Source organism: Toxotes jaculatrix, chromosome 7, assembly GCF_017976425.1.
Source record: "Toxotes jaculatrix isolate fToxJac2 chromosome 7, fToxJac2.pri, whole genome shotgun sequence".
Classification (NCBI taxonomy): Eukaryota; Metazoa; Chordata; class Actinopteri; family Toxotidae; genus Toxotes; species Toxotes jaculatrix.
The window spans coordinates 17,972,895-17,999,512 of NC_054400.1; the positions used below are offsets into that span (position 1 = coordinate 17,972,895).

Below are 26,618 nucleotides of genomic sequence, written 5' to 3' on the forward strand. Positions count from 1 at the left end.
ATCAGATCTTCATACCAGGACCCCTATAGAGTCACAAGCACTGATCACTCACAGACACAGTCATTAAATCAAGTTCGATAACAGTGCAGCTCTGATATCGAAATCATAATAATTCAGTATAATTTAGTCACTATGAATATTTATTCTGTCAACAGAAGTCGGATTAAAGCATGAAACAAGTTGAAATAATGATGGTGATAAGAGAACCATCAGTATGCATGAGAGCAGAAAAGAGAAAGAGACATTGTGTGTGTGAGAGAAAGATATAGACAAATAGAAGAGTGGGAACGTTGAAGAAAATTAAGTTCTTTAAATTCTTTTTTTTTTCTTTTTCAAAATTTCAGTGCCTCACATTCCCCAACCACAGAGAGCTTGAAGTCCAGGTGTGCTGTTATACGCATATCTAATGCATATGCATAACCAGAAGTGTGGACCTCAAACTGCTTGCTTTTAGAGAACAGAAACACTGTGACCTACTTGACCCTGCACTCATTGTCATTCATCCCTCATCTATCCTCTGTCCCTCCTCTTGTGTAGAATTAGACTGCCACCTGCTGGCTCCAATATGTGCTGCCTCAAGCTGTAACCACCCGGTGCTCGCTGCAGCAGAGGCCCTTTGCTGCCAAAAACCGTCTCTATTACTGTGCAGCAGAGCGTGCTATTGCTGCTCTCTGCTGGTCCTTCCAGGTAAGGACAATGTGCACTCAGACGTGCCAGTGACTTTCAATGAGAACAAGTCACACAGTCGCGATTGTTCTTCTGGCAGACCAATGGGTGTGGGTGTGTGTGGGGGGGGTTTGTTTGTTGTTTGACAAAAATGTATGGTCATCCCAAAATAGTTAGAGGCATACTCCGCACAGCTGTAATTTCAAATAGAAAGAAGATTTAATTAGTTTTATAATTAATTTACAGAACTATAATGTAGAAAGTAATATTTTGCAAGGTGGACACCCTACAGGGAAATACAGGGAATGGATGGAATAGTGCAATAGTCCAGCAATAAATCCTATTTTTGTAAAGTTTTTTTTTTCACACTTTCAGAGAGGCACTTCATAAACACTGTGGTCATATTTTAGGCCATAGTTTCTGTAGTTCAATGTTGGAAGAAGAAGAAACATTCAGGTCCTTTAATTCACTGCAGTGTAGACATACACCCTATCAAAGGTCAAAGCATTCAGAAACCCACTTAAATAAAAGTACAGAAGTGTTATTAGTAGAATGCACTTCAAGTGTTGAAAGTAAAAATACTTGAAGAACACCCCCCTGTAAAAATTATTTTATTAAAGATAATATACAGTTGTATTACTGGTGCATGGATGTATACTGTATACTATGCAGGAATATACTGTGCCTCTTGGTTTTTTTGCTGCATTTATTTATTTAGCATTTTTCAAACCAACTGACATGTCTGAGCAGGACTCTCATGGCTTGCTCATGGCCCATAGTGGAAGAAGGCTGAGGCTCTCATTATGAAGAAGTAGAAATTTGAATATTGTTGTTGATGAACATGGAGACAGAGTTTGTTTTAAGGCTGTAGTCAGCTGAGTTGCTTGTTGGGTAGTTTAATCTTTAACAAAGCATTATACTTTACGAGCTGATTACACGCTTTTATGAGTAACTACAGAGGTCAGATAAAGGCTGTGGTTTAAAAAGTGAAACACTGTTGTTGAGTTGAATTGTTAAGAAGCAAAAAGTGGGTAACGTGATGCTCAGAGCAAACGGCATGCTGAGTGACTCCATAAGGCAGAGAGCTGCCGTGGCTGTAGTGCAGCTTCTTGATCCTGATTGAATTTAAGTTGATTAAAGTAATTTAAGCAAACTGAGTCCTACTTACTGATGTAATATGGAAACCAAACATGTTAAACCTCAGTAAGAACCCACTGGAATTTAAAATAAATTCTGCAGGCTATAAGATAATTAATCATTTGAACTATATTCACTGTCACTGACCATTACAAACGTCTTCATTTTTTTTCATAATACAAATGTTTTGTCCCTGATCAAATAAGAATTTCTGGCGTTGTAAGTAATTGGTTCCAAGTCGTTCATTTCACTGAGTAATTTAATTAGTTTTATTTGAAATTCCACAATAGAGGCTATTGTTAATTGAATTTCCAAGTGGTGAGCTGTTAAAGTGGTCTGCTTCTGGTCTTTTTTAGTATTTTTGTAATAAGGGAAAGTCGTGAGTATTCACTCGTCTGCAAGGTTTCAGTTGGGATTTAAACACTGAAAACAGAATTCAGAGAATGCCAAAAGAAATACGCTCCTAAAAAATAACATTGTTTTTTTTTTTGAAGATGTAACAATGGAAATGGTTGATCTTCTGGTCCTCTTACTTCATTTCACTGTCATTTGTTACTCCACATGTGCATTAGAGAAACAAAAATCCTCACATAGTCATATTGATATTACAGTGATTGTCTCAAACCGTATCCTCAAACGAAACTATACTGATTCATCTGTTACTCACTTTGCTGACGACCACCATGGCCTCTTCAAAAGGCCACTTCTGGGTCCTCGGGCCCCAACTTGGGATACCCCACCCGGAAGTGGGTGGTGGAGTCACCGTCACCCAACCAGTCACACCACCGTCGACATACTGCCTGCTGGGATGAAGCTCGCCACCGGAGAACTACAGAGATTGTTACAAATCTGAAATCTCTCGCACTCGTCGAAGCGACCAGTTACCTTTAGGCCCGTTTAGTTTCTAGGAGAAGGGAGGAAAGAGGCGCGTTGCCAAAATGATGGAAGAAATAGATAGATTTCAAGTGCCGAGTGCCGTGCAGGAGGCGGAGATGCAGGCTGAGATGCAGCCGCTGGTAAGTCAGATTTGTCGGCTGTTATCTGTTGATAACAGATGGAGCTCGATCAGTGTTTTACTCTTGACTTCTTATTTAAAAATGACATTATTACTCCAGGATGCTTAGTGTACCAGGCCTGCCATTCACAGTGTTACGCTTTGGGATCCCAACAAATCCATCACCTGCCATGCGTAATATTGGGCTGATGCACCGACAGAGCGTTTTCACTAAGTTTTTTCGACTACCAGGAAACAGTAAAACGTTAAAACAACAGCCTAACAATTCAGAGGACAGTTGATTTGCCCATGTACTAGCGTTTTTGTTCCTCTGTGTAATGCAAGCAGCGTCCGGTCAGCTGCGTAGTGAGCAGCATCCGTCATGTCTGGCGAAAACAAGCATCCCATCCCAACACTGCTGCTACATCCTCAGCATCCATGCAGCTGAGTTGCTCCGGCTTCGACGCCACTTATGCGGCTTTAACGTGATTTTTGAGCGGCTATAAATCTCAAATTTATGCTTGTATGTCCCACTGAACCCCCGGCTTTTGATTAAGAATAATAAAAAAAAAAAGAATCAGTGGAAATGATTTGGCGGTGCGCTCCGTGGCCTGTAGCGGGGCCCTGGGTTACTGCAGCCTGCAGGGCGGCCTCTGCTGCCCACGGCCGGGGCCGCCAGAGAGCCAGACTAGACCCAGAGCAGTCTGACCTACTGTCTCCAGGCGTCCCCATTCCTCCCGTCATCCTCCTGCCTTGTGTGGCCACTGATTGATAAGGTCTTTTCTCTCGCCAACTTTGCCATGTGGATAGAGGATGCTCATTTTTTCGGTGTGTTTTCTAAACTGGGATCCAGGGACAAAAGGATCCCAGAGCAACTTGAATAAAAGTTCAAAGTTTTGCATTCACTTCAAATTTATTCTAATGAGAAAGTGTAAGAGCTTTTCTGATTCACAGTTTCAGTCTCTGGAGGCAACAATGACAAAACCTAGTTTGTTGAAAAAGGTTTGGGTTTTCCAGTTCTCCAGTATGTATATGTAGGTCTAAACATTTTTGAAACAAGCTCTCCAAATAACTTCAGACACTGGCATTTATCAGATAGAGGGGGACTCTTCCTCACATGTGTTATCCATTTATGATCTGGTTATTCACATTGTGTGGGCATAGAAGGGTCTATTATGCATTACAAAAAGGCATTAATTATTCATCGATCCCTCAGTAATGCACATTTCTGCTCATCTTCCCGTTTGTCTCCAGGACCCTGCCTCGTCCACGGCCTCAGAGGCGGACTCAGACACCAGAGAGGGGGAACCTGTCACCATCAACTACAAGCCCTCACCACTGCAGATGAAAATAGGTGAGTAAGAGCAACAGCATTTGTAGGCCAAGTGTCTGCCTGTGGGAATCAGCATTATCCTGGAATCGTCTGTTAATTTAAAGAGTAAACTACTGTTATAATCTCTAGACAAGATCTGCCTTCAAAATCTGTAGGTTTTTCTTGTCCCTCAATAACACTCCCACACAACAAAAAATGTTCAATTAAACAGACTCGATTATCAAAGTTATCGTTGAAGACTTTTTAATCAACTAATAAATTAACAGACTTAATTTTTCAGCTCTAATCCATTTTATAGCTCGGCTTATGGATATTTATGGAAAATGTTTGGAAAATTTCGTCTCTTGTGTTTCTGAAAAGCCACAGTCCTTAAAGTTTCATTTCAGCACCTTGGACAGAGTCCAGCAGCAGCAGCACTTCTTTATTTTTATTTTTATCTTTTTACTCCTGCTGCAGGACTTTCTTTGCCAAAGCCTTTAAGAACCATGAATATTCAAAACGAGTAAACTTTTCAGTGACAGAAATGCCTAAAAATGATCCTTTTTTAAAATGTAACTCCGACAGCCAAACGTACAGTACAACGTCAGCAGCCGTAGGATTTCTTTTCATTCTTCATCCATCCTGCTTGCTGACCACCACAGCGATGACCACATGAGTGCTTAAAATTATGCTATTTAATCTTACTGGTTGTCCAGAGTCTTTTTAGGACATGTAAATCTATCTATCTTTAAAACATAATCTGAGCTTTTTCCTTTAATTATGCTTTTTATACTAGTCACTTTGCCTTTGTGACCTTGAGATGGAAATGTACATTCAATGGCCTTTTAAAACTCTTTTCTGGGCTAAAACCTTAATGCCATTAACTGGTGGCATAATTTAAATACATTTTCTAGTGCCAGTCCTTGTCTTCACAACAGTCGCTAATGCACTGTATTTTAGTTCATCCCTGGCTCAGACTACACTAATAGCATTAGTTTAGTCATTTCTGATCTGATCACTGATGAGAATCAAACAAATGAGCAAACGGGAAGTGAGAGAGTTTGATGTCACATTAGGATTCTGTTGTTTTTCAATCTACTGTCTCATACTTTTAGGATTTTAATCACCTCAGACACTGCCCACTGCATTGGCTAAACAGAAACTGATCCGCCCTGATGTTGTGTTCAGGAGGAAAGGATGTCATAGTCCTCTCAGTGTGAAAACTGACTTAAAGTGGAAATAAATCCAGTTCCCTGAACGCCACACGTGTGTTTGTTTGAATTTCTTCGTAAACGTTACAGCCTGAGCAGACTTCCACACCATTTGCAGGGTGTCAAAACGACATGCAGCGGAAAGTTTAGAAATAAATTTGTCTTACGTGATATTTTATGTCTCTCAGCAGTGGCATCAGCAAATTATAAAGGTTCACTGGTTTACTTAGGAATCTTATTATAAGCAAAACTGTGATATTTAAGTCGATGGCAGAGACTCAGCCTTATTCCGTCACTTTTTGTGCAGCTCCTGTGTCATTTCAGGCTGAACTGATGTGTGTGTGTGTGTGTGTGTGTCCCTGTGTCTGTGTATCTTGTGCAGAGAAACAGAGAGAGCTTGCGAGGAAGGGCTCGTTGAAGAACGGCAACACTGTAGGTAGTCCAGTCAACCAGCAGCCGAAGAAGAACAACGTCATGGCCAGAACACGGTGAGCAGTGAGCACTGTGGTCTCCAGTCAGTGGAGAGAATGAGATAGAGAAATTCATCTTCTGTTGATAGATGGTGTCTTTCAGAGAGATGACTGTAACTAAAATGGATTTAGTTGTTTTGTGATAAATTCACTTTAAGTCCTTATTCATCTAAATGATTTGCTTAGCTACAGATAGCCAGCCACACACAGGCTAATTTTATTTTTTTAAAAAGGTTTTTGGGTTTATAAACTTTCATGAGCAAAATTCAAATTCAAATTCAAATTCAAATGTTTTATTGATTCAGGTTTTTTTAAGATGCCTGAAGAATTAGACCTCTTTCACGCTTCTGTTGTTACTCAGCTCAGCCATGACTTTGTCTCCAGGCCCACCTCACTTTTCTTTCAATATTCTTCACTTACCTCTTCCTGTTTATGAATCTATACTCTTTCCACCACCTGTTCCTCTGTTACACCCTTTGTCTGTTCCTCTGATCATTTCTCCTCTGTCTCTCTGTCTCTGTCTCTCTCTCTCTTTCTCTCTGTTCCCTCCCCACAGGTTGGTAGTGCCCAATAAAGGTTATTCCTCTTTAGACCAGAGCCCAGATGAGAAGCCCTTGGTGGCCCTAGACACAGACAGGTGAACACCCACACAAACACAAACATACTTCTTGCCTCCGTTTATTAATTTTTTTTGTTTTGCTAACTCATGTTTGTCTTTTTCAGTGACGATGACTTTGACATGTCTAGATACTCATCATCGGGATACTCCTCTGCTGAGGTGAGCTGTGCGACAGAGCAGATATCTGTGCACTCTGCTTCACATTCACTCTCTCATTCACTCCCTCCTCTGCCTTTTTCCCTCCATTATCCACGTCGACTGTCGAGGGGCCAAGAGTCAGGCTTTCATAAACTAGTCTCGAAGCAATCCCATTTTTATCCATCCTGCTCATCCATGTTAATTCTGTAGACGTTTGCTCTCCCTGCAAGTGCATGATTACACTGCAGACACACCTGCACACATATGAGACACAAAGCAGGAAACGAATGAAATGTCATCTCTGGGTGTCTGCTCCTGCAAATCCTGTTTTCAGCGCCGCTGCAAATATAAGTGCAAATCACAGACACGTGGTGATATTTATCCCCTGAGGAATTCTCATTCTCTCCCTCTGCATCAGTTTGCTGTCACTAACAAGTCCAGGCTGGAGGATATATTGCAGGTTATATTTACACCCACCAATCCTCAGACCTTAATGCCACAAAGTTGTTAGGAATAATTATCAAATACACAGGAACTTTAGCCATTCTCTCCTCTTTCTTTGTACAAGCTTGTAACAGCAAGTTGTGAATTATTGTGCTGTGGCTCAGAAAAATAGAAGATTTTGGTTGTTTTTTACGCAGCACATTACAGTATAATGTTTATTTACAGATAGTATATAAAAATGCTGGGATTGTAAGTGTAAGTGTAATAGTTTTCCTTAAAAAAACAACAACACTCTAGGACAGAGTATTCATCACATTTATGACAAAGTTCCAAGTGATGGGCCATCTGTGAAAGTGCCGTAACTCACTTTGCCATGGTTGCCAAGGTAACTTTTAGCACAGACAGCCTTAATATTTGTACGTTGTATAAATCTGATAAAGTCAAAGGAGAGATGTCTTTGTTGTCACGACACAGGGACACAAGTCATTTAGTTTAGCAGGTGGATTTCTTTTTTTTTTATTGCACAGGTCTTTGGTAAATGAGGCCTTTCAGATCCACAGAGGTTTTTGCCTTCTTCTTTCTGCCTTAATGTTCCTGTCACTGTGTGTCCATCGCTATTTTACCTCTCTCCAACACACAAGTTCCCAACCTCGAATTTGCCCCATGAACAGTTGTTGTTATTGTTGTTGTTGTTGTGGACTAGCAGATGAGGATCTATTATGATCTGAATAAACATAAAACACACACAAAGGGTCACCAAAGAAACTCTTAAAGGAATAGTTCAACATTTTGATAATTACTGGACCAGTTGCCAGGCAACCAGTGGAGACTCCATGAAGTTATTGGGACCAGGCAAGCAATGATAGGCACATAGCCCACTGTAACGCAGCAAACTGTTATTTATACACTTACGTTTTTGTACAAGTTAAACAAATAAATTATATGATTAGTATGCAGATTTTATGGCAGAATCATGTCTTATTCTCACTGTCCAGGAGCAAATGCTCTTTAGCCTGGTACTGGTACCCAGCCCGGGTGTTGGGAGACATTACTGCAGCCCATTTAATCTCTGTCTGTCCTCCCTCCTCCAGCAAATTAACCAGGATCTGAACATCCAGCTGCTGAAAGATGGCTACCGCCTAGATGAGATCCCAGACGACGAGGACCTGGATCTGATCCCACCCAAATCAGTCAACCCTACCTGCATGTGCTGCCAGGCAACCTCCTCCACCACCTGTCAAATACAGTAACCCCACCCCTCTGACCTTTTGCCCACAATCATCCCCCACCCCCGTCCCATTCTACACAACATAACCCCCGATCTTCATGAGTTTACTTCGCCCAGAACGGCGACAGTGAAGCATTGGTAGAATATTGTAATGACAGTTAAGTGCTATGATGACAATGACAAATAATCAAATTAACATATAGAAACTGTGGTTTAAAATCTAGGAGAAGGAACAATATGTGAAAATATTGAATATGTATTTAAAATATGATTCAAAGTGGTGGTTTCCTCCTATGGTAGGACATGCACTTGTGTTTCAGAGCCCTTCTCTTTGTGAACATGATGTACCTTAACACACTGATGTTAGTAGACAGAAAACAAAAGGGTCAATTTAATGCTGTAAAGTGATTTCAGTTTCTCTGAAGAATAAGAAACATTATCATAACTGCTGACTCAACAGATCTGCTTATCTGAATTCTGGGTTGCATTTTTTGCATTTTTCTAATTAGTTTTTATTTAAATGCTTACTTTTTTAATACTGAGGGATCAGGATGTTTGTATGTGTTGATGTGGTAATATTTGAGAAGTGTGGACTGCGGTCTTGGTACCCCAAACAGAGGATATTTGGTACTGTTTCCATTGTACTGTACAGGGTTGTTATGTAGCACAGGCCACGTCATTCCACTCATTCACACCACCTTCAATGCTTTTTCTTTCTTTGCGCTGCTGGCTTGAGATGTTTTTAGGGGTGAATGTATAAACATGAGTGGCTGAGGAGCAAATTGCATGAAGAGCACTGGACCGAATAATTGAATTGAAAATAATAAGCAAGTAACTTGTTGCACATTTGATTTTTGCCCAGTTTCTGTCGTGCAATCACACGCTGCTGTTGTGGCTCTAGCTGTATTGTTTTGAATTTGCACATTTTGGGTTTTTTTTTTTTTTTTTTTTTTTTTTAGGTCCGTGTACTCTTTCCTGCATAGCAGTGACAGTGTCTTATCTGAAATGAACTGTGTCAAAAGGGAAGATTACGCATCATTGCACCGACCCTCTAACACACAGTTCTCACATCATTCCTATGTTATCAAGGCCAAAGGGACCGGAGGGGGGGGGGGGGGCTCTGTTTTTTTTCAGCACAGTGTTGTGTTATTGTTTGTATCTTTTCTCAGTCTCACAGAACCTGATGAACACGCCCATTTCTATCGTCACACCACAGATCATTGAGGGAGGACACAGGTTCAGACAGAAAGCCTCTCTTCTCTCTCCCTCACACACACACACGCACGCACACACACACACAAAGATGCATGCACACGGACATACACACACACACACACACACACACAGATGCATGCACACGGACATACAATGCCAAAACAAAGATGACGATGGCATCTATTTGTCTTTTGACTTATAGGTTGGGAATTGTTTTTTAACTGCAACATCAAGGATCATTGACTTTGAGCACTAGTGTCCTTCATTTACAACCCTCTCTCTCCCTTAAATCAGTTGATTATTTGCAATTAGAGTATGCCTTAAGTACAGAGACGTTTAAAAGATGTGTATTTATTCCCATCTTGATAATTTAGATTATTTGAAGAGCATTTGCTGTCTATGAAATTATACTTTCTTTTTCTTTTTTTTTTACATTTAGACACGGGTGATAATTGTTTTTCATTGGTTTTCCTTTTTAAAAAAAAAAAAAAAAGATTTTCTTGTATTGTAAACACTTCCATTACAGTATTTAACAATGTTATTGTTATGTGCCGTGTATGAAAACAAATAAACACAAAGCTAATGGAGCACTCCCTGTACTTTACTGGGTTTTTTTGTTAGTAGTGTCAGATATAGGTCTGGGAAATAAGTAATGAGCATGTGTTTAGAAAGAAAAAATAACTTTAATGTTAAAACTTTAGAGCAGTAATTATTACACAGCTGCAGACAGGTGACAAATTAAAAGGAAAAACCAACATAAAGTGTCTGTGTTGGGCCACCACACGCATTGATTCTACAAATCTCTGGACTCTACTGGAGGATGAAAACCATTCGTCTAAAAGATGTTCCCTCATTTGTGTTTGTTCTGTGTTTTAATGATGGAGGTGAAGAGCACCGTCTGACAGTCCAAAACCCCCCATAGGTGTTCAACTAGGTTGAGATCTGGTGACTGTGAAGGCCACAGCAAGTGATTCACATCATTTTCATGCTCATCAAACCATTAAGTGACCAATCATGCTCAATGATTTGGGGCATTGTCAACCTAGAAGAGACCACTCCATCAGGATAGGCACGATTTATCATAGGATAAAGTTGATCACTCAGAACAACTTTGCATTGATTTACTTGCAGTAACACTTCCCTTCCCCAAACCATGCCAGCATGTGGGCTGATGACCACAGTTTCTGACCATATTTAATGACGTCTTTCCCACAAATCTAAATGCTAATGTTACTTCAGTCACTGTTCATATTGAAACACTAGCCAGTTGATCAGTCTTTGTGATTGAAGTTTCTCCCATCTGTTCCCCAACAATGATGGACCTTCTTTCAAAGTCACTTAGATCTTTTCCTCTTTCCATCTTGATACAAAATCAGAATCACCTGGGCCTGCTCAGCCTTCTTATACATGACACAGAGCATGAGTGGATGTTAACTGCTTAATTGCACCATGCAGTACACCTGTGTGGGATCACCTGCATTCTTTAAGTGTATGTTTCTCCACTCATTTATTCAGCTTTTTTCTTTTAATTTGTCACCCATCTGCATGTATATTGCGATAACATGGGGTCTGCACCGACAGTCCCTGATTACAGTACAGTAGCATCAGAAGTAAGGGCTCCGACCTGAAAGGCACCAACATCTAATCACAGTTGTCATAATGCCAGAAAAGAAAAAACAGCATTTCATGTTACAAATGTATGTAGTTTGTGTTCTACGGGGTTTACTACCCATAACTTTACACTCTGTCTGGATGTTTTAATGCATTATGTGGCAAGTATAAAAAGAAAAGTAATGACATCAATCATGTTCCTGGCTCCTGTAGTGTACGAATAAGACCTCTCATCCCATTAGTAATATTACAAAAGATTACCAGACAAATAAAAAATACATTGTACCAAACAAATACATATAAACATGCTACATGATGGAATTCATTGATTCACAAACAAACTAATCAAAAGGGTGTGCCTTCAAATGCTAGGACAGAAAATAAAAAAAATAAAAAAAGACTTTTATGACTTTCTGTTGTGAGAAATGTTGTGCTTCCATGTCACCACCAGGTGGTGTAATATTAATTGAAATAACCATGCATCACATTATTCCCTGATAAAATGCAGTCCAGATACAGAGTAAACAAAAGTTAGTTTCAATGTACAGCAACTGGCACTGTTGGTATACATATACATATATCTATATAAGAGACAGTCATTGATATTCAGAGTATTGAATATCAACATAAATAATCTGACAATGTTCATTCAGGTAGTATTTCCAAAGGTTGAAAATGTAGAAATTCCTCTCTGCTACAAAACCCATAAAAAGTGTAGACATTCCTGTTTACAGTTTGCACACTTTTTTTTTTTTTTACTAAACATGAATCAATGTGTTCTTAACACAGAAGAGGGGAAGAAGTAAAGTTACCACTTTACCTGTAGAAGGCTTTGCCCTGTTGTGTTTTCCTGCACTACTGACACAATTCAAGCCTGAAAAAGCAACACAAAAGACGACATTTATTTGCCCGTGAGGTTTGCTTATGTATCATGGCCTTTCCAAAGTACCTTAAAGGTATTTTGGTGCAAGTATTTGCAAGTTTATCATCATGTGGCAACATTTATGTTTCAACACAGGAAACACACTGTCTACACCTACAAGCTCACAGTATACCTGATTTACTACGTCCATAGCCAAACGTATGAAATTAAATACCCAAAATCTGTAATTCTCTATAATATAGCTTTGTCTTATTACTCTCTAATAACACTTAACTACAGTATACTGAGTATATCGTCCATCTGAAAGGTATTCTGTTTAATCTATTTACATGATAATACTGCTAATCTGTATATTTGCCTTGTTCTGCACTGAAGAATAACTGTGCAAGTGTAAGTATATGTGTGCAATAGTAACATTCACCAAAGGACTATTCCCAAAACTTTTTGACTAGCTGGGAATATCTCAGTCGTAAGATTTTTTTTTCCTGATGTCTGTGATGCAAAGTGAAACATGTAGTGTTTATAAAAACTACAGTATGTTCGTTCATGAATACCACTTGGATGGCACGTTCTTCCTGAAAAAAAAAAAAAGTCACACAATGCAAATTAAAATAATTAGAAATGGCAAAACAACTCGACCTGTCTGACAGACCCTGAATAACCCTTTATAAATACCAGTCACCTCAGGGGATAAGAGGGGGAAGCTCTAGTTTGCTGTTGCACAATGTGCCTGGCTGGTGGGGTTGTCTGACTTGAAGGGATTTGTTTGTGTGTAGGTAGGTGCACACTCCACACATGTGGGTGTGTCCATGCTTGTGTATGCCTCTGTATCGACTACATGTACCTTTATGTGTATATATGTACAGTGTGTGGGTGTGTCTCACACCCCTACAGGGCTTTGGTCTCCAGAATCAGAGGACACAGACATAGAGCAGCGGCGTCTCTTAGCTGCACTGGAGCCCTGGAGCATGCTGGGATGGAAGCCTGCATGACGTCGGGCATGTTTAGTCAGGTGGTCGCTCCTCATGAAGCACTTGTCACACATTGGACAGTTGAAGCGCTTCTCGCCCGTGTGCGTGCGATAGTGACGGGTCAGCTCGTCTGACCGTGAGAACTTCTTGCCACAGTCTGGCCAGGTACATTCGAAGGGGCGCTCACCTGAGGAACCACACACACACACACACGCACACACCTTTTGTATTACTACACTTTGACCACATTTATATAATAATACTTTCAGTCATTTGCCCCCGTTAGACTTCTTCTGAACAAACTGTTTTAAAACTCCAGTAAAAGAAATATAAATCTGTGTAACACATGTAGTCATCACCAAAAGCCTCACAATAAGATTGTTTTTTGTTTTGCTTTGTTTTTGTATTATATAAACATTATTTTCTAGGAACAATAACAGGACATATTGATTGAGAAATGGTGAGTCATGATAAGAGACTCGTGAAAAAAAAAAAAAAGAGAGAGAAACGAACTATGGCTATCCCCACCCCCACCTCCTCCTCCTCCTTCTCCACGTGCTCCATTGAACCACTTGTCCGCTCTTGTTTACAACCTGACGTGAGGGGAGAGGAGGGGGGTGATGACGTATGAGGAAGTAGTGGTGCAGGGAGGGTTATCTCCGGACAAGAACATGTGGGGACAACAGTGTCGCAGTGACCTGCATGTGAATCGAAAGCCAATATTTCGATATTTACTATACTGTCACTCGCTGTTATTACAATACAAGTGACATACATGAACAAAAAAATCACACACGTGCGTCCTTTATGTGATAACCCGAAACGAAAAACGGTCCTTTTATTTGGATAACACCAAGTGTCACGGTGGTCCGGGTTGACTTATCGCAACTGAACAATCTGCTATGTATCACAAACATGGGCGGCGGCACGCGGTGTTCCCAGCTCGTTGTCAAGGTGCGTGTTAACAGCACATTAAAATACACCTCCCCCACCCCACCCCTCTCTATTTATCCATCTCACACACGCCTCTCCTCCCCTCTCAGCCAGCCTCTGGCCCCGGTCAGTCACACCCCCCCAGCGAGTTCATGGGACCACCTTTCCTATAATCTGTTATTCATTGGCAAGAACATGTGGTCTCTCACTTAGTGTACACTCATGTCACATTACACAGACACACACACACACACACACACAAAACACGGGTTGTTGGTCTGGGCCATGACATTAAATATCATATTCCTAAATAATTAAATCTTGACTTTATAATGACAACAGTATTTATTTTTTTCTGTAATATCTTACAGTAAATCTTAGATGTTATATGACTGATCTTCTCCATTATATTTGACTTCCTACAAATAGGGTGGGTTGGGTTGTATCAGTAGCGTCAACATGCGTCTATCACGATAAAAATAATAGCAGAAGTGACGCAGAGCGGTTTCGCTGTCGTCAACAGAACCGAGCCCGTTAGTTTCGTAGGCGTGTCTCCCAACTAGCTTACCGGTATGGACCCTAAGGTGGGCTTTGAGGTGGGACGACTTGCCATACATCTTCCCACAGCCGGTAAAGGGGCAGCAGTGTCTCTTTTCGGGGGACTCCTGCCTCCTCCCCGCCGCTGCCGCCGCCGCCTTCTTGTTCCGGGACCGTTTGGGTGCCAACGAGTCCCGGCTGTCCCCGGCGGTCAGCCGACAACTTCCCCGCTCCACCTTCTCCTGCGTGCCGGTGTCGCTGCCCCCGAGACATATGCTGGCTCCAGTGCTGATAGTATTAGGATTGCATTTGTTCAAGTCCAGTAAAATCATTGCCACCATCAGCAAAGTCCTGTTCTCCTGGTTCTCTTTCAACATGTCCTCTGTCCGCCCCGGTGGTCGGCTGGGGACACAGTCCGCAGAGACGTCAACCTCCGACATCACGGCAATAGATCCGGATGGAGAAAAGACACAACGTATCGAGAGTAGCTTTATGTTTAAAATGAAGAACCGATAAAAAAAAAAAAAAAACAATGCGACAACGGATACAGTGAAGCGATCAGGCAGAAGTCCTCCTCCCAGAAAACATGTGGTTAACCATCCACACGTGTCGTCTTCAATGTGACTATTCCGCAAAGGCTGCGTTTTCTTGTTGAGGTTGCGGGGCGGATAAATAAACACCCTGCCAGGAAAGAAGGCAGTGTCAATAGTCTCCCGGCTCTTCTTCTTTCCTTCTCCTTCCAGACGCCCTTTTAATTTCTAAGTGACGGATCAATAAAAACAGCCGACTGAGTTATTGTGTCCGCATTTATTCCGCCGTAGTGTGCGCTCCCACACATGCGTCAACTTGTCCTATTTTACAGCGAGCAGCACCTCTCTCAACTCCAAGAAACAATTTCGCGGAATCCCGCGGTGTCATAATAAAACGGGGTCGTGATTGGCCGAGAGGAAACGCGACTCGTTTTTATGGAATCGCCTATTCGCAGGAGTGAGTGATGGGACAATTGACCAATCCCAGATGGTAAAAAAAAGGCCAACCCAGACTGATGCTGCCTTCAAGTGACCGGGAAATATGGGCACCATAATAACAATAACAATAATAATAATACTAAAAAGAAAATGATTTTGAAATTTCGGCTCAATTTCAGCTCTAGAAATGGGAATAAGTTTATCTAAAATATGAATAACATTTTTTTTCATTAAAATTTGATTACATTCACAACTATAACTGAAGAGTTTGAATTAAATGTATCGAGTGTGTTTGATCACGACTGAAACTAAAACCATATTTTAGTGGTGTGTTTGCAAAATGATGTTAAATGCATCATTATCGGGGGGGAAATCACTTATTTGCGGTGTGGATTTGGTATGTGTGTTAAACCATCACATCTATGTTACTGTTGTGTATTGTTTGTTTTTTAACAATAGAGGTAGAGTTTCTATCATAGACAAGTCGTGTATTCAACGTCCTTTAAAGAGGCCCTCGAATGCAGCATGAAAACAGGAGTGGGTAGGGTAGGGTAGGTGAGTACACAGACACATTATAGCACGCCCCCAGTCCCACGCTGTTCTACGTTACTGTAAACGTTTTGTGCTGGAGAGAGCTGTGTGTTGTGGAAGCCAGTTTTTTTCCTCCATATTTTAAGTATGTTTTTAGGGTCATATGTGAATAACAACTTGCTAGGGGACGAATTAGTGGATTTGCATTTAGTGTTTGATCCAAAATAAACAAGATCACGGTGATTTGCATAGAATGAACATTCATTTAGTGCGGAGAAATAACGAAAGAACAAACAACAATAGACTTTAGGATTGCTCAAGAGCATGTACACATGCAGTTCTCCCACCCGACAACACGTTAGACCAGCTGCCACAGTCTGCATTTTTTGTTTCAGTGAGATGCATTGCAACATCATTTCACTGGACACACGGACCAAAATATTTATTATTACTTTACAAGCTGCAGCTCGATGTTTGGATGATGTCTTTCTCAAGAAGCCAGTGGTCGCTGTTGCGTGTCCTGCCCACAGCTATTTGCTCTGCCGTTATCAGTGAAGGTCAAAGCATGCGAGCAGCTCACGTTTAAGGCAGAGGCATGTAATGTAGTGGCTGTTACTTACACCAGTCCTTATATAAATGCTTATGTTACTTTAAGCAGCTGCATCATTTTTGTGAGGATGTAATTCATGTTTCACATAATTCTCAGGTTTAAAGGCAGATTCATAACACCCTATTAAATTAGGAAGTTCATGATACCTGTTAGGAAGAAGAAACTATGACTAGTGATACATCGCAGGGTAACAGCCACATGTTAGCAGCTGCAGTGGCATCCAACCAGAGCTGGCAGATTCATATATTTAGGTGAGGACACAAGCATCTATGTCATGAAGAAGGAGGTATGTGTTTTGCTTTCTTAGATGTAAACCAGCCCAGCTACTGTGGCCCATAATGCGTTAGCTGTGGACAGGTCTCACTTTGTGCCCCAGTTTCACAACCATGGTCTGAGCCTAAATTAGCGCAGTCCTCAAAGCTACACTTGAACTTTTCAGTGCCAATGCAAACTCACACTGTGCGTTGTGTATGACAGATGTGAAAATGTGCACGTGATAATAAACGTAAAATTAGACTAGCTGTATCACCTTGTAAAAAAAATAATTGAAAAAGACATTTTAGTAGCTCTTTCTACATAATATGTAGAAATTAATTACATAGATACCTACATCACATACACTGCAACACACAAATCCTTGTTGTAAGAGGTCTTGATGAGGCTTTGTGACATTTAACAGCAACAATCATAAAGCATCACAAGCATGAATGTAACAGCAGATTACTATATAATGGCACTTACCACAATTACTTTGTAATTGCTTTACTGGTTATGCATAAAGTGGCATGATGTTTTACAAGCATCAGTGCTTTGTGTAACTATGATGGGTGGAGAGTGCGGTGTGGTTACGGCTTGCCCTAATGCCTTTGTGTCTGCTCCAAATAAAATACATATAAAGTACATTTTTATGGGCTTTAATTATTTAGAAATTAGTGTTTGTTCTGTGAATTAAAAAGACATCATAAAATCCAGCTGTTCAAAGTTCACTAAGTGCACAGCATGATCAAATACAGGTAACTGTACACTAATGACAAGTGTTAAGCCAGCCTGCTTAGCTTGTGTCTGACAGACCATATGTGCACATGGTAATGCAGCCATTTCACTTGAATGTGTAACAAGACACCCAGCTAAAAAAGAAAAAAAAAAAAGAAAGAAAAAAAGGAGAGCTTCCAGTTCAGTGGGTGGTTCATTCATGGCCATAGTTCCTTGAAAGTCCTACTCAGCTTTGGGGGTGGTGGGATTGAGCAGTGCTGCCTATAGACCCAGTTTTTCATTATGAGCATACATCATTTGGATACATGCTGTTCCCTGGGGCTGTTTAAAGCACACACACACACACACACACACACACACACACACACACACACACACACACACACACACACACACACACACACACACACACACAGAGGTGTTTCCCCTGCATTTTTATAGCACGTGACTCAAGAAAAGTAATGCCCTTATGTGCCACTCTGTTTCTCCCAGACATATATTATTATATATGCTGAGGTGGCCATGATGCTGCTCTATACATTTTAAACTGTGGGAATATGTCAGTGTGGCAACATTTCACAACAGTAATAGAAAGTGCCACTCCTCTCCTCAACTGCAAAAACACCCCTTTCACTTGAGGCTAAATCCTGTCTGCACTGCAGCAATGAGTCACTGCCTAAGAACAGATTTATCGTTTGATCCCTTAATTTATATGTCCACTGCTCACACGGTATGAGAAATAAAATGTTGCCTGCAGGAAGGAAGGTGCATGAGGACTGCAGGAATAATAACACAAAGTCCCTATTTGAGCACCACAGATGCTGTATAAGCCCAAACAGTGCAGGGACTTTTCGCCCTTCTCCCGGATCGTCCCGCACTGAAACTCCGCCTCCACTTTGCTCGATTTGGTGGCAGAACCCCCCAGATTTCCAAGAAAAAAAAAATCTAGTTGAAACTAGGGTCTTGGCCGGACGCGTATAGCCTGCAGCTACTGTCCTGTTCCTCCTTCACCAGAGCTGTAAACAGTTCTCTGGAAGGGGAGGCGCTTCTGCGGCTGCCGCTGTTGCTGCTCCGCACACTTCCCTTCTCACTAAAGTGCAAGAGTTCAACAGTGCACGGCGCATCTGACTGGATCGTGTTGTTGTGTTGACAAGATATGGCGATTGTGTCAAAGATGAAGTTGTTTTGTGTGTGTGCGCGTGCGCTGGGAGAAGGAGGGGGGCACGTGCAGAATCTCAGTACAGAATGTTCCCTTCCACGTGCGGAGTTTGAGCTGACGCACCAGCGCTGACCCCGCTCACTTACATGAACACCCTCCCCACACAACCCACAGGCGGACGGACTGGAAGACCCAGTCCAGTCAGCGGCCTTCTGTGTCAGCGCAGAGGTGAACAGGAGGCAGTGCTACACAATGGCGACACAACAGACACAACAGGGTGGTGTGAAGCCTGAACTGGGTTAACAACCCTGTGGCTGCTGCGAGGTCACTAAACAGAAAAAGGAATAATATATAAACTGGGCTGGGGGATAATAAAACACAGTATCAACAAAAATGGAACATTGCTTTCCAAAGAAAACATGTATCACAGGGCTGTTGCACTGATTGTAGTGTAATACATGTAGTGCAGATGTTAATGTTATTGTGTCCACAAAACAGGATGTAGCAAAGTGTTTGCAAAGCAACACCAACACAAAGTGGTCGTTTTGAGCTTGTGCACTATATTTTTAATTTAACAGACACAGGGGTGTTTACCTGGTGTTTCACAGACTTCAGACGCCACTCCAGAGGACCAGAGGTGTAACATGAAGCAAAAATAAAACTACAGGAAAGATGCATATTTCAGACTGTGAAGTGTATAAACAATCATTTCCAATGGACAAAAACAGGCAATTGTCTTGAAAAATTGTTCATTGTTCATCACATTTTACACCACAAAGACTTTCTCCCCTGTGGGATCAATTTGAGGCTGAGATTCTGCCTCATGGTGGTGGGACAAGTTTTTAAAATGACAGCTCGCTAAGCAGCACCTGTCCCACTCATCTCACCAGCAGCAGGCAGTGGGAGTCAGACGTCCTGCTATAACTGCAGAACAGCCCGTGTGATGGGGCTCATTACTTGGTGGTTTACACACTGAGAGCCTTTGTTGTTTTATGAGTTCTACAGCGATGAAGTTAACAGCTCCCGCCCCCCAGCTTGTAGCTCACATCGTAAAGGAAGTCAAAGAAATGCAGATGTTTCTGATGTTGAGCCCTACAGGTTTTACATCATCAGCAACATGACGAGTCTGTTTCTCACTTATATGACAAACAATTCTCTGCATGTCTTTCCTCACTATTCTAATCTATTAAAACAGACATGACAGTAGTAAACACCCTTCTAACTTAACATACATTTCTCTCATCTGTCATACACACGATGAGTCATTTTTGTCACTGATTGGTTGAAGAGCCGGGTGAAGTAAAAACAGGCCAGACACAGAGTACCAATCTATTTAATTGTTTATTTAACAATGCATGCCAGACATGATCCTATTCACATTGAAGAATACAGATTTGTATTTGCATCCAAATACTCACTACTTTGATTTCATGTTATAATCTCTCTCTATCTTTCTCTCAGTCATCTTTACAGGTCGTCTCTGTACACTCTGAGTGGAAGAACTGCATGCATTTAAAGGACATTAAATAAAGTGTGACCAGTTGGGGTGGGGGGTGGGGTAAGTCCCTTTCGGTTGTAGAAGCACAACATCAGCAATTATTGCAGAAAAAACGTGTGAAACTCTCTTTGTCTTACGAGTCACAGGTCGTCATAGGAGGGAAGCAGATCTGTTGATTATCATCATGTGATAATCATGATTCCACAAAACTGCAAGATATAGTTTAGGAAAATATTTAAAAAATACTGTACACTGAGATTCTGTTGGGTCGGGTTGTGTTGACATGCCTCCCTGTTATTAGTGTCTTCTACATGTCTGGATTCGCACTCAGTTCATGTACACGCACATTCACACATACGCACACGATCACACCTCCTGTCAAAACCTTCCACAACAGCCGTGTCAACATGTCACGAAACCACGTACACTGTCTCATATTCCTTACGGTAAGGATAAAGAAATGAGAAAAGAATATTTTGATTTCCTATCACCACAGGCCAAACGGGAGGGTCTAAACTTTCAGTCTGACACAGTCATCTGTTTTCATAATTAGCCACACAAAACTGGGTTGAGCTGTGCGACCTTTGCTTGGTTGGTGTTTGATGCAGCTGTGTAGACAACAGGTCAGTAGAGCACAGCTCAGCTCGTTTCCTTTTGGTCTGGCAAATTTTGGTTTGGTTCAGTATGTAAGGGCCAACTATGTGTGACCAAAGCCCTCTCCAGCAAAAAACAATTCTCCATAAACCTAAAAAAAATAAAAAAATAAAAAGAAATAAAAATCCCTCCTTATTGTTTGCACTGTTGGGAAGTTAAACTTCTAAGGGTGAGCAACTCAATCAGGTATGAAGACATTCGTTCATATACTATTGCCATTTCTGAAGACATAAAATACAAAATCTATAGATTCGATGACCCCCAATGATTTTGGGTTAGACTCATAAAGCACAGTGTTTATACTGGAAGCGTTCTGCTAAAGACAAACTTGTGCCCTTTCTTTTTCTTTTTTTCGTTCTTTCCGTCATGACTCCATGATATACTTACTACCTTGCATCATTGGGTAATGTTGTCCCTGAGCACTGACTTGGGGTCAACCTTTCCTCTCTAAAACTGACTGTAACCTACATATTTGCTGAGGAAATTTCAGATAAGATCCTTTGTACGTATCGACCAGCTACAACATCCTATTTGTCATCTTACAGGTATTTAAGTGTGCTACACCTCGATGTGTCCGATCTACGCGACCCATACTGAGCATGTGTCCAGGATGCAGTTTTTGTTGATGTTGGACTTACTGGGTTAAAGGGGCATTCCACTGATATTACAAATAAAGGTCAGTGTAGTGCTCATGGAGAGCACTACTCAGCCTTTGAATACATTTGTATCTTTTGTAGTTCTGGAAGGAGCTTTCTGAAGTCTGACAAAATAACCCTGATGTACGGTCAGGCTTGAGACTTCAAATATTTCACGGATAACCTGTGTTATCAAATGGGGACGAGGAGTTTGAAAGACAAGCGCGTTTAACAGTCAGGTAAGGTCACATCAAAAGATGCTACTGAGCTGCATTATGGGAACTGCAGAAAGGTTGACCCATACTTGGGATTAAAAGTTAGGGTATCTCAGCCTCTGCTGCTTTGATTTTGAGGATTCTTTTTCAAAATCTGTCTCTTATAAGTCCCCCAGCTTTATGGAGGAACAGTACTAACTCACTGGAGCACCCCTTTAAGGTTTAGGTCAGGTTTCGTGGTCATATGAACAGTCTGGATCATCCTGCAGACTGGGTTGTGACACAGAGATACGTCAAAGCATTCAGTTCAAACAAGTAAACAGAATTACTGCAACAGCACCAACCTTATGGTGATGCTATATCCTCATCCTTATGTCTCAGGTTCATGTGCAAATAGATTCTTTTTTCTTCAGCTATGAAACTATCGTTCTCACTCAAATCTTGTGATGCGTTTGGGATTCAAATAAATGTCCATATAAGCAAATGATACAGTCTAGTAATAACAACGGTCTCCCTACTCTGTACATCAGAGAACAACAAAGGTCTATGAGAGTATGCAAAAGCTACATGTCGAAAAGAATCACTGATATTTGGGCTCTGTGATTAGCGAGAGAGAGAGAAAAAAAAACAGAGATGAGAAATTTCACAGACTTTTGAATCACCTCAGTCCCCACATACTCCACTGATGCCCAAAAGGCACCCTAAGTTTGGTATACCGGCAACTGTTTATTGCCGTGTCAATTTTACATTAGAAAATTCTCATAAGCTGCTTGATAAAACGTACAATAAAAACTACTTTAAATACTTTAAATATGATTGAAATGTACAGTATATCAGACAATTCTATATTTAATAAATAATATAATACATCAGCATTTAGTGCATGTAGATGGTCATCTTTTATTAAATTTAAAAGCTTAATTAGAAAATACTTAAAATTCGACAAAAATATTACTGAGAAGATATAAATATTAATTTTGTAATTCAAACAGGCATTTACTGTAATTATCAATGAGCAAAAAATAATATCAATAAATAGAATCAATCTCAAAATAAATGCAACATGATTCAACTGAATTGTAGTAGCGAGGAAATATAAAACATAAACATAAAAAAATCAGTAAGAATTCGATTAATTTCACCTATCTTATCTTTACAAAGCTATCAGAGAAGGACATCTTCTTCCCCTCCGGACTTCTTCCACTAGAATAAAAAAATGAGAACATTTTAAAACACTGATCTGGCTTTCATCTTTTAATAATAATATTCCCATTTTTCATCCTCTGTGTCACTTAAAATGCACGCCTTTCTTAAATCTCAGCTATAATGCATATACAGCTTTTTCTCAAGCTGCTTCTGTGAGTAAATTCCTAAATGAGCTCTTCCTTTAGGACCTCTTCTTGACCTGTATGCCATTAATAACGGCCTAAGTCATAGGACAACTGCTTTCTTTTAAAGTCTGCTTTCGCAGCAGCTGGCTTTGAATGCAGTGAAAAATAACAAAGGAGAAAAGCAAATGAATGACAGTTATGGAACAGATGAAGGACGGAAGTGTAGGTGGATATAAAACCATTGCAACATAACACCACTGCCAAAGCCTGAAGGAGGAGGGCTGGGCTACAAGAGAGCTATGATTAGCTGAATGGAAGGATTTTTGGTGTCAGGTGCAGGCAAAGAAAGGTTCACACCAGGTTCACCCAGCAAGCACTGCTTCTGAAATAGGCTCACAGCGCCCCCTGTCCCTATTTTTTGCAATTGCACTTGTTAAAGCTCTGTGGGATCAGGTCTGAAGTATGTTTCCAAGCGATATGAAGGATTTCACTGACCATGTATGTGTGTAGACATGTTAATATGCATGTGAATGTCAACATGCACTTCACAAAACACATCTATGTCATTTCCGTTCTTATGCATTGGCCTTCAAAATACACTGCCCTCATTCAACTTCCTGATATATGTATATGTATATGTATATATATATATATATGTATATGTATATATATGTGTATATGTATATATATGTGTATATATATATATATATATATATATATATATATATATATATATATATATATATATATATATATATATATATATATACACACATACATATATGGATATTGTCACCTGCTGATCTCAGTCTTCTTGTCACATTTTCTTTCTCACTTTTTCCTGATAGTTTTTAGCTTATCAGTCTTATCACGTGGCTAATCAAACACAGATTTTACTTTTCCACTCACTGTAGAAACAGACTGCTGACACTGGACAGGCAAGGCTGGAGATATGTGACACACTAATGACCTTTTGTCTGGAGTATGTTCAAACACTGCTTTCATTTTCTACCTGATCTGACAAAAGAAATAAAAACTGTTTTGTAGATAAATTACACTACAATATGTGAACAAAAGGACAAATGTGATATTCCTTTTAAAAGAGATAAATATTGATTATTTGAAAGGTGTATTTGTGTATCCAGAGGTAAGTTGTTGCCATGTTACAGCCATCTTTTCCAGTGCAACCACAAGGGGTTCCAAACACTTCACTGACTCCTTTATGAAGCAGCCAGAAATGCTAGCTCATATGAAGAGAGTTTAAAATGTATCTAAAGTGAAAGTTTTGTGACAGCAATGCCTCTATGCTAAGACAAAAATGACAAAATGAGGTGATTGTTTTATCTTTCTTTCTCCTATCGCTCCTTGTCTCTCGGACTTGACAGTTTCTACCATATAATGCAGCTAGGAGTAACAGTATACTTTCTCTGACTAACATGACTGATATGTGATGTAGCACAGTGACAGATGTCTACTTGACGTAAAGGTGGTGGGTGAGTGGGAGACATACAGTACAAATACACCTTCCATTGCCATAACACCCCATTGAGAGTTACTTAGCTACAAGAGGAGGTAAAAACTAGTCTAGAGTCATAGCTCTTTGTATTTGACTGGTGTACAGTAGGACCCCTACATCTCCCATCCCTTTCCCTTGATTCATGATCCAGGGTAAAGTTGCCCTTCAGCACGTACTATGAATAAATTTTTATCACCTTTTCTAACCTAAAACATGAGAGAAAAACTGTAGATCTGGTCCAGATTAGTATCTATGGGCAACTTCACCCTGCTTTCACCCTGCCCTTTGCCCTTTCAGTTTTCCTCTCTGGTCCTATCAGTGTGTGAGTGTGCTGAGCAGTGTCCTTGTCACGTGTAGTTTTGTCTATCAAAGCTGCGGAAAGCTGACGGAGTGGCCAGCTTCCTCATGGAGAGGCTGTCAGTCTTGGCTGTTTCAGGCCGCGCTCCAGACTTGCTCCTGAGGAAAGGGTTTCTGGTTCCTGCCAGACCCCGGCCCCCCGGCCCAGGCCCCCTGTCTGCCCCCAGACCCGGTCCCCTCTCCATCCTCTCACTCACCGACAGGCTCTTCCGGTGCGGAGGGGCCAGCGTGAGGGAAGGATGGGAGTCGTCTGAGGAGCAGCTGTTTGCTCGCTCCAGCTTGGAGAAGGGGGAGCAGAGAGGGGCCCCACTGGGCCCGCCAAGGCCCCCTAGACGAGGGGTATCAGGGGCTGGAATCAGGTCCTCAGGGTCCTCCGGATCAGACTCTGTGTGGCTAAGCTCTGCCTCTCTCTCTGGGTGAGAGGAACCGATGTCTGACGGCTTATCAAAGGGGAATGAGGTGGATCCTCCTGGGGACTGTGAGCGTTCTGCAGGAGTGTATGGAGCTGAGACACAGCGTGTATCGATGCAGTCAGTGATGCTGGTGTACTCTGCAGCTTTTACCTGGACTCCAGCTCCCAGTCCACCGTAGCAGCCTCTTGGTGTGAACATGAGGCTGTGGGATTTGACCAAAGGAGGCTCATCCAGGAACGCTGTGCCTGCTGTGGAGAGGTAGCGACTGCTCTTAGAGCGTTCGAGCAGCCCTGCTGATGGAGGTGGGGACGGTTCCATGTCCCACGGAGGTAAGGTGGTGTCTGGTAAGAGATGGGCTGAGCACAACGACAAATCAGCAGCTGCGCTGTCGTCAAACATAGCTCCAGCTGTGCCGCTGCTGCCTACACCACCCTCCGAGTGCCTGTCGCCCAAGCCGCTGGTGGCAGCACTGCTGAAGTCCCGGCCTCCCGGCAGCACCGTCTCTATGATATCAGACTGCAGCGAGGAGTCCCTCTGGAGGGGTGGGACCATTCGGAGGGGATCCAGGAAGACCTCCGCAGGCCCCACCTCCTCAGAAGTTGAGACATAGATATCAATGCATGACGATGGACGGTGCTGCTGGGAGACCGACAGTGTCGCCAGGGGGAGGGGCTTAGACTCCTTGGGGGCGGCTGCTGAGGACACAGATTGCGAGCTGTTGGCTCGGTGGAGACTGAGTGAGCGCTCTTTGAAGAAGCTCTCAGCTCGTTCAGCTCCACTTGAGCGCTCACCTCCACGAGCACCTCCAACATAAAACGAGTGGCTCCTTGTCCGTGTGGCCATGCCAGTAGGAGAAGGAGGGGACATGGAGCCCTCAGCTGTTCCCTCCAGTGCCTCCTGTAGACGGTAGGCATTCCCCTCTGTGCTGTTAAAGCTGCTTTGGCGGAGGATGTATGCTGCCTCCGGGCACTCGCCCTGGCGGAGTATGTATGCAGAGTCTGTGCAGTCAGATGAAGTCCTGGAACGTGCTTTGTTGACCTCACCACGTTCAACCCCTGTCACACGCTCCAGTGCTACAGCAATTCGTCCAATGAGCTCCTCCATTTGCGCTAGACGTATATCAACAGTCTGCAGTGATGCCTTCATGAAGTGTTCCCTCTCATTGACTTCCTCCAGACGCATTGCCATGTTTTCCACCCTGATAGAGTAGAGAGGAAAGAAGAGAAAAGACATTAAAAGCACCAGAGAGGGGAGAACAGCAGCAGAGAGGTGGAGAAAAAAAGGTGGTGGAAAGAGACAATTTCACTGCAGCCTGACAAAATGGCAGCAAATAAAACAACAAACAAACAAAAAACAAAACCTAACAGTC

The 26,618-nt window shown here is 41.7% G+C and overlaps 3 protein-coding genes across 9 annotated transcripts in view; 1 reads left to right on the forward strand and 2 right to left on the reverse strand.

Moving 5' to 3' along the window:
- The first annotated feature begins 2,741 nt into the window (after positions 1 to 2,741).
- fam219ab (family with sequence similarity 219 member Ab) lies at positions 2,742 to 8,241 on the forward strand. 4 transcript variants are annotated; one of them, XM_041042666.1, is made up of 6 exons: positions 2,742 to 2,819; positions 4,052 to 4,151; positions 5,703 to 5,808; positions 6,347 to 6,427; positions 6,514 to 6,568; positions 8,083 to 8,241. In XM_041042666.1, the coding sequence occupies exons 1-6, from the start codon at positions 2,742 to 2,744 to the stop codon at positions 8,239 to 8,241; spliced, it is 579 nt and encodes a 192-aa protein (XP_040898600.1). The 4 variants fall into 4 exon arrangements, with proteins under 4 accessions (XP_040898600.1, XP_040898601.1, XP_040898602.1 ...); XM_041042667.1 differs by having other exon boundaries at positions 4,052 to 4,108; positions 5,711 to 5,808; XM_041042668.1 differs by having other exon boundaries at positions 2,742 to 2,768.
- Positions 8,242 to 10,097: 1,856 nt separating this feature from the next.
- klf9 (Kruppel-like factor 9) lies at positions 10,098 to 15,261 on the reverse strand. Its single transcript, XM_041042082.1, has 2 exons — positions 14,401 to 15,261; positions 10,098 to 13,086 (listed from the first exon to the last, which is right to left on the reverse strand). Exons 1-2 carry the CDS (start codon positions 14,807 to 14,809, stop codon positions 12,809 to 12,811), a joined length of 687 nt encoding a protein of 228 aa, XP_040898016.1. The 5' UTR covers positions 14,810 to 15,261; the 3' UTR covers positions 10,098 to 12,808.
- Positions 15,262 to 24,826: 9,565 nt separating this feature from the next.
- The window catches only part of trpm3 (transient receptor potential cation channel, subfamily M, member 3), a 128,269-nt gene continuing 126,477 nt past the window's right edge, over positions 24,827 to 26,618 (reverse strand). For all 4 annotated transcript variants that reach the window (XM_041041802.1, XM_041041801.1, XM_041041804.1 and 1 more), the window contains one exon: positions 24,827 to 26,447. In XM_041041802.1, the coding sequence (XP_040897736.1) occupies positions 24,827 to 26,447 (1,621 nt within the window). The remainder of the gene's footprint in view (positions 26,448 to 26,618) is intronic.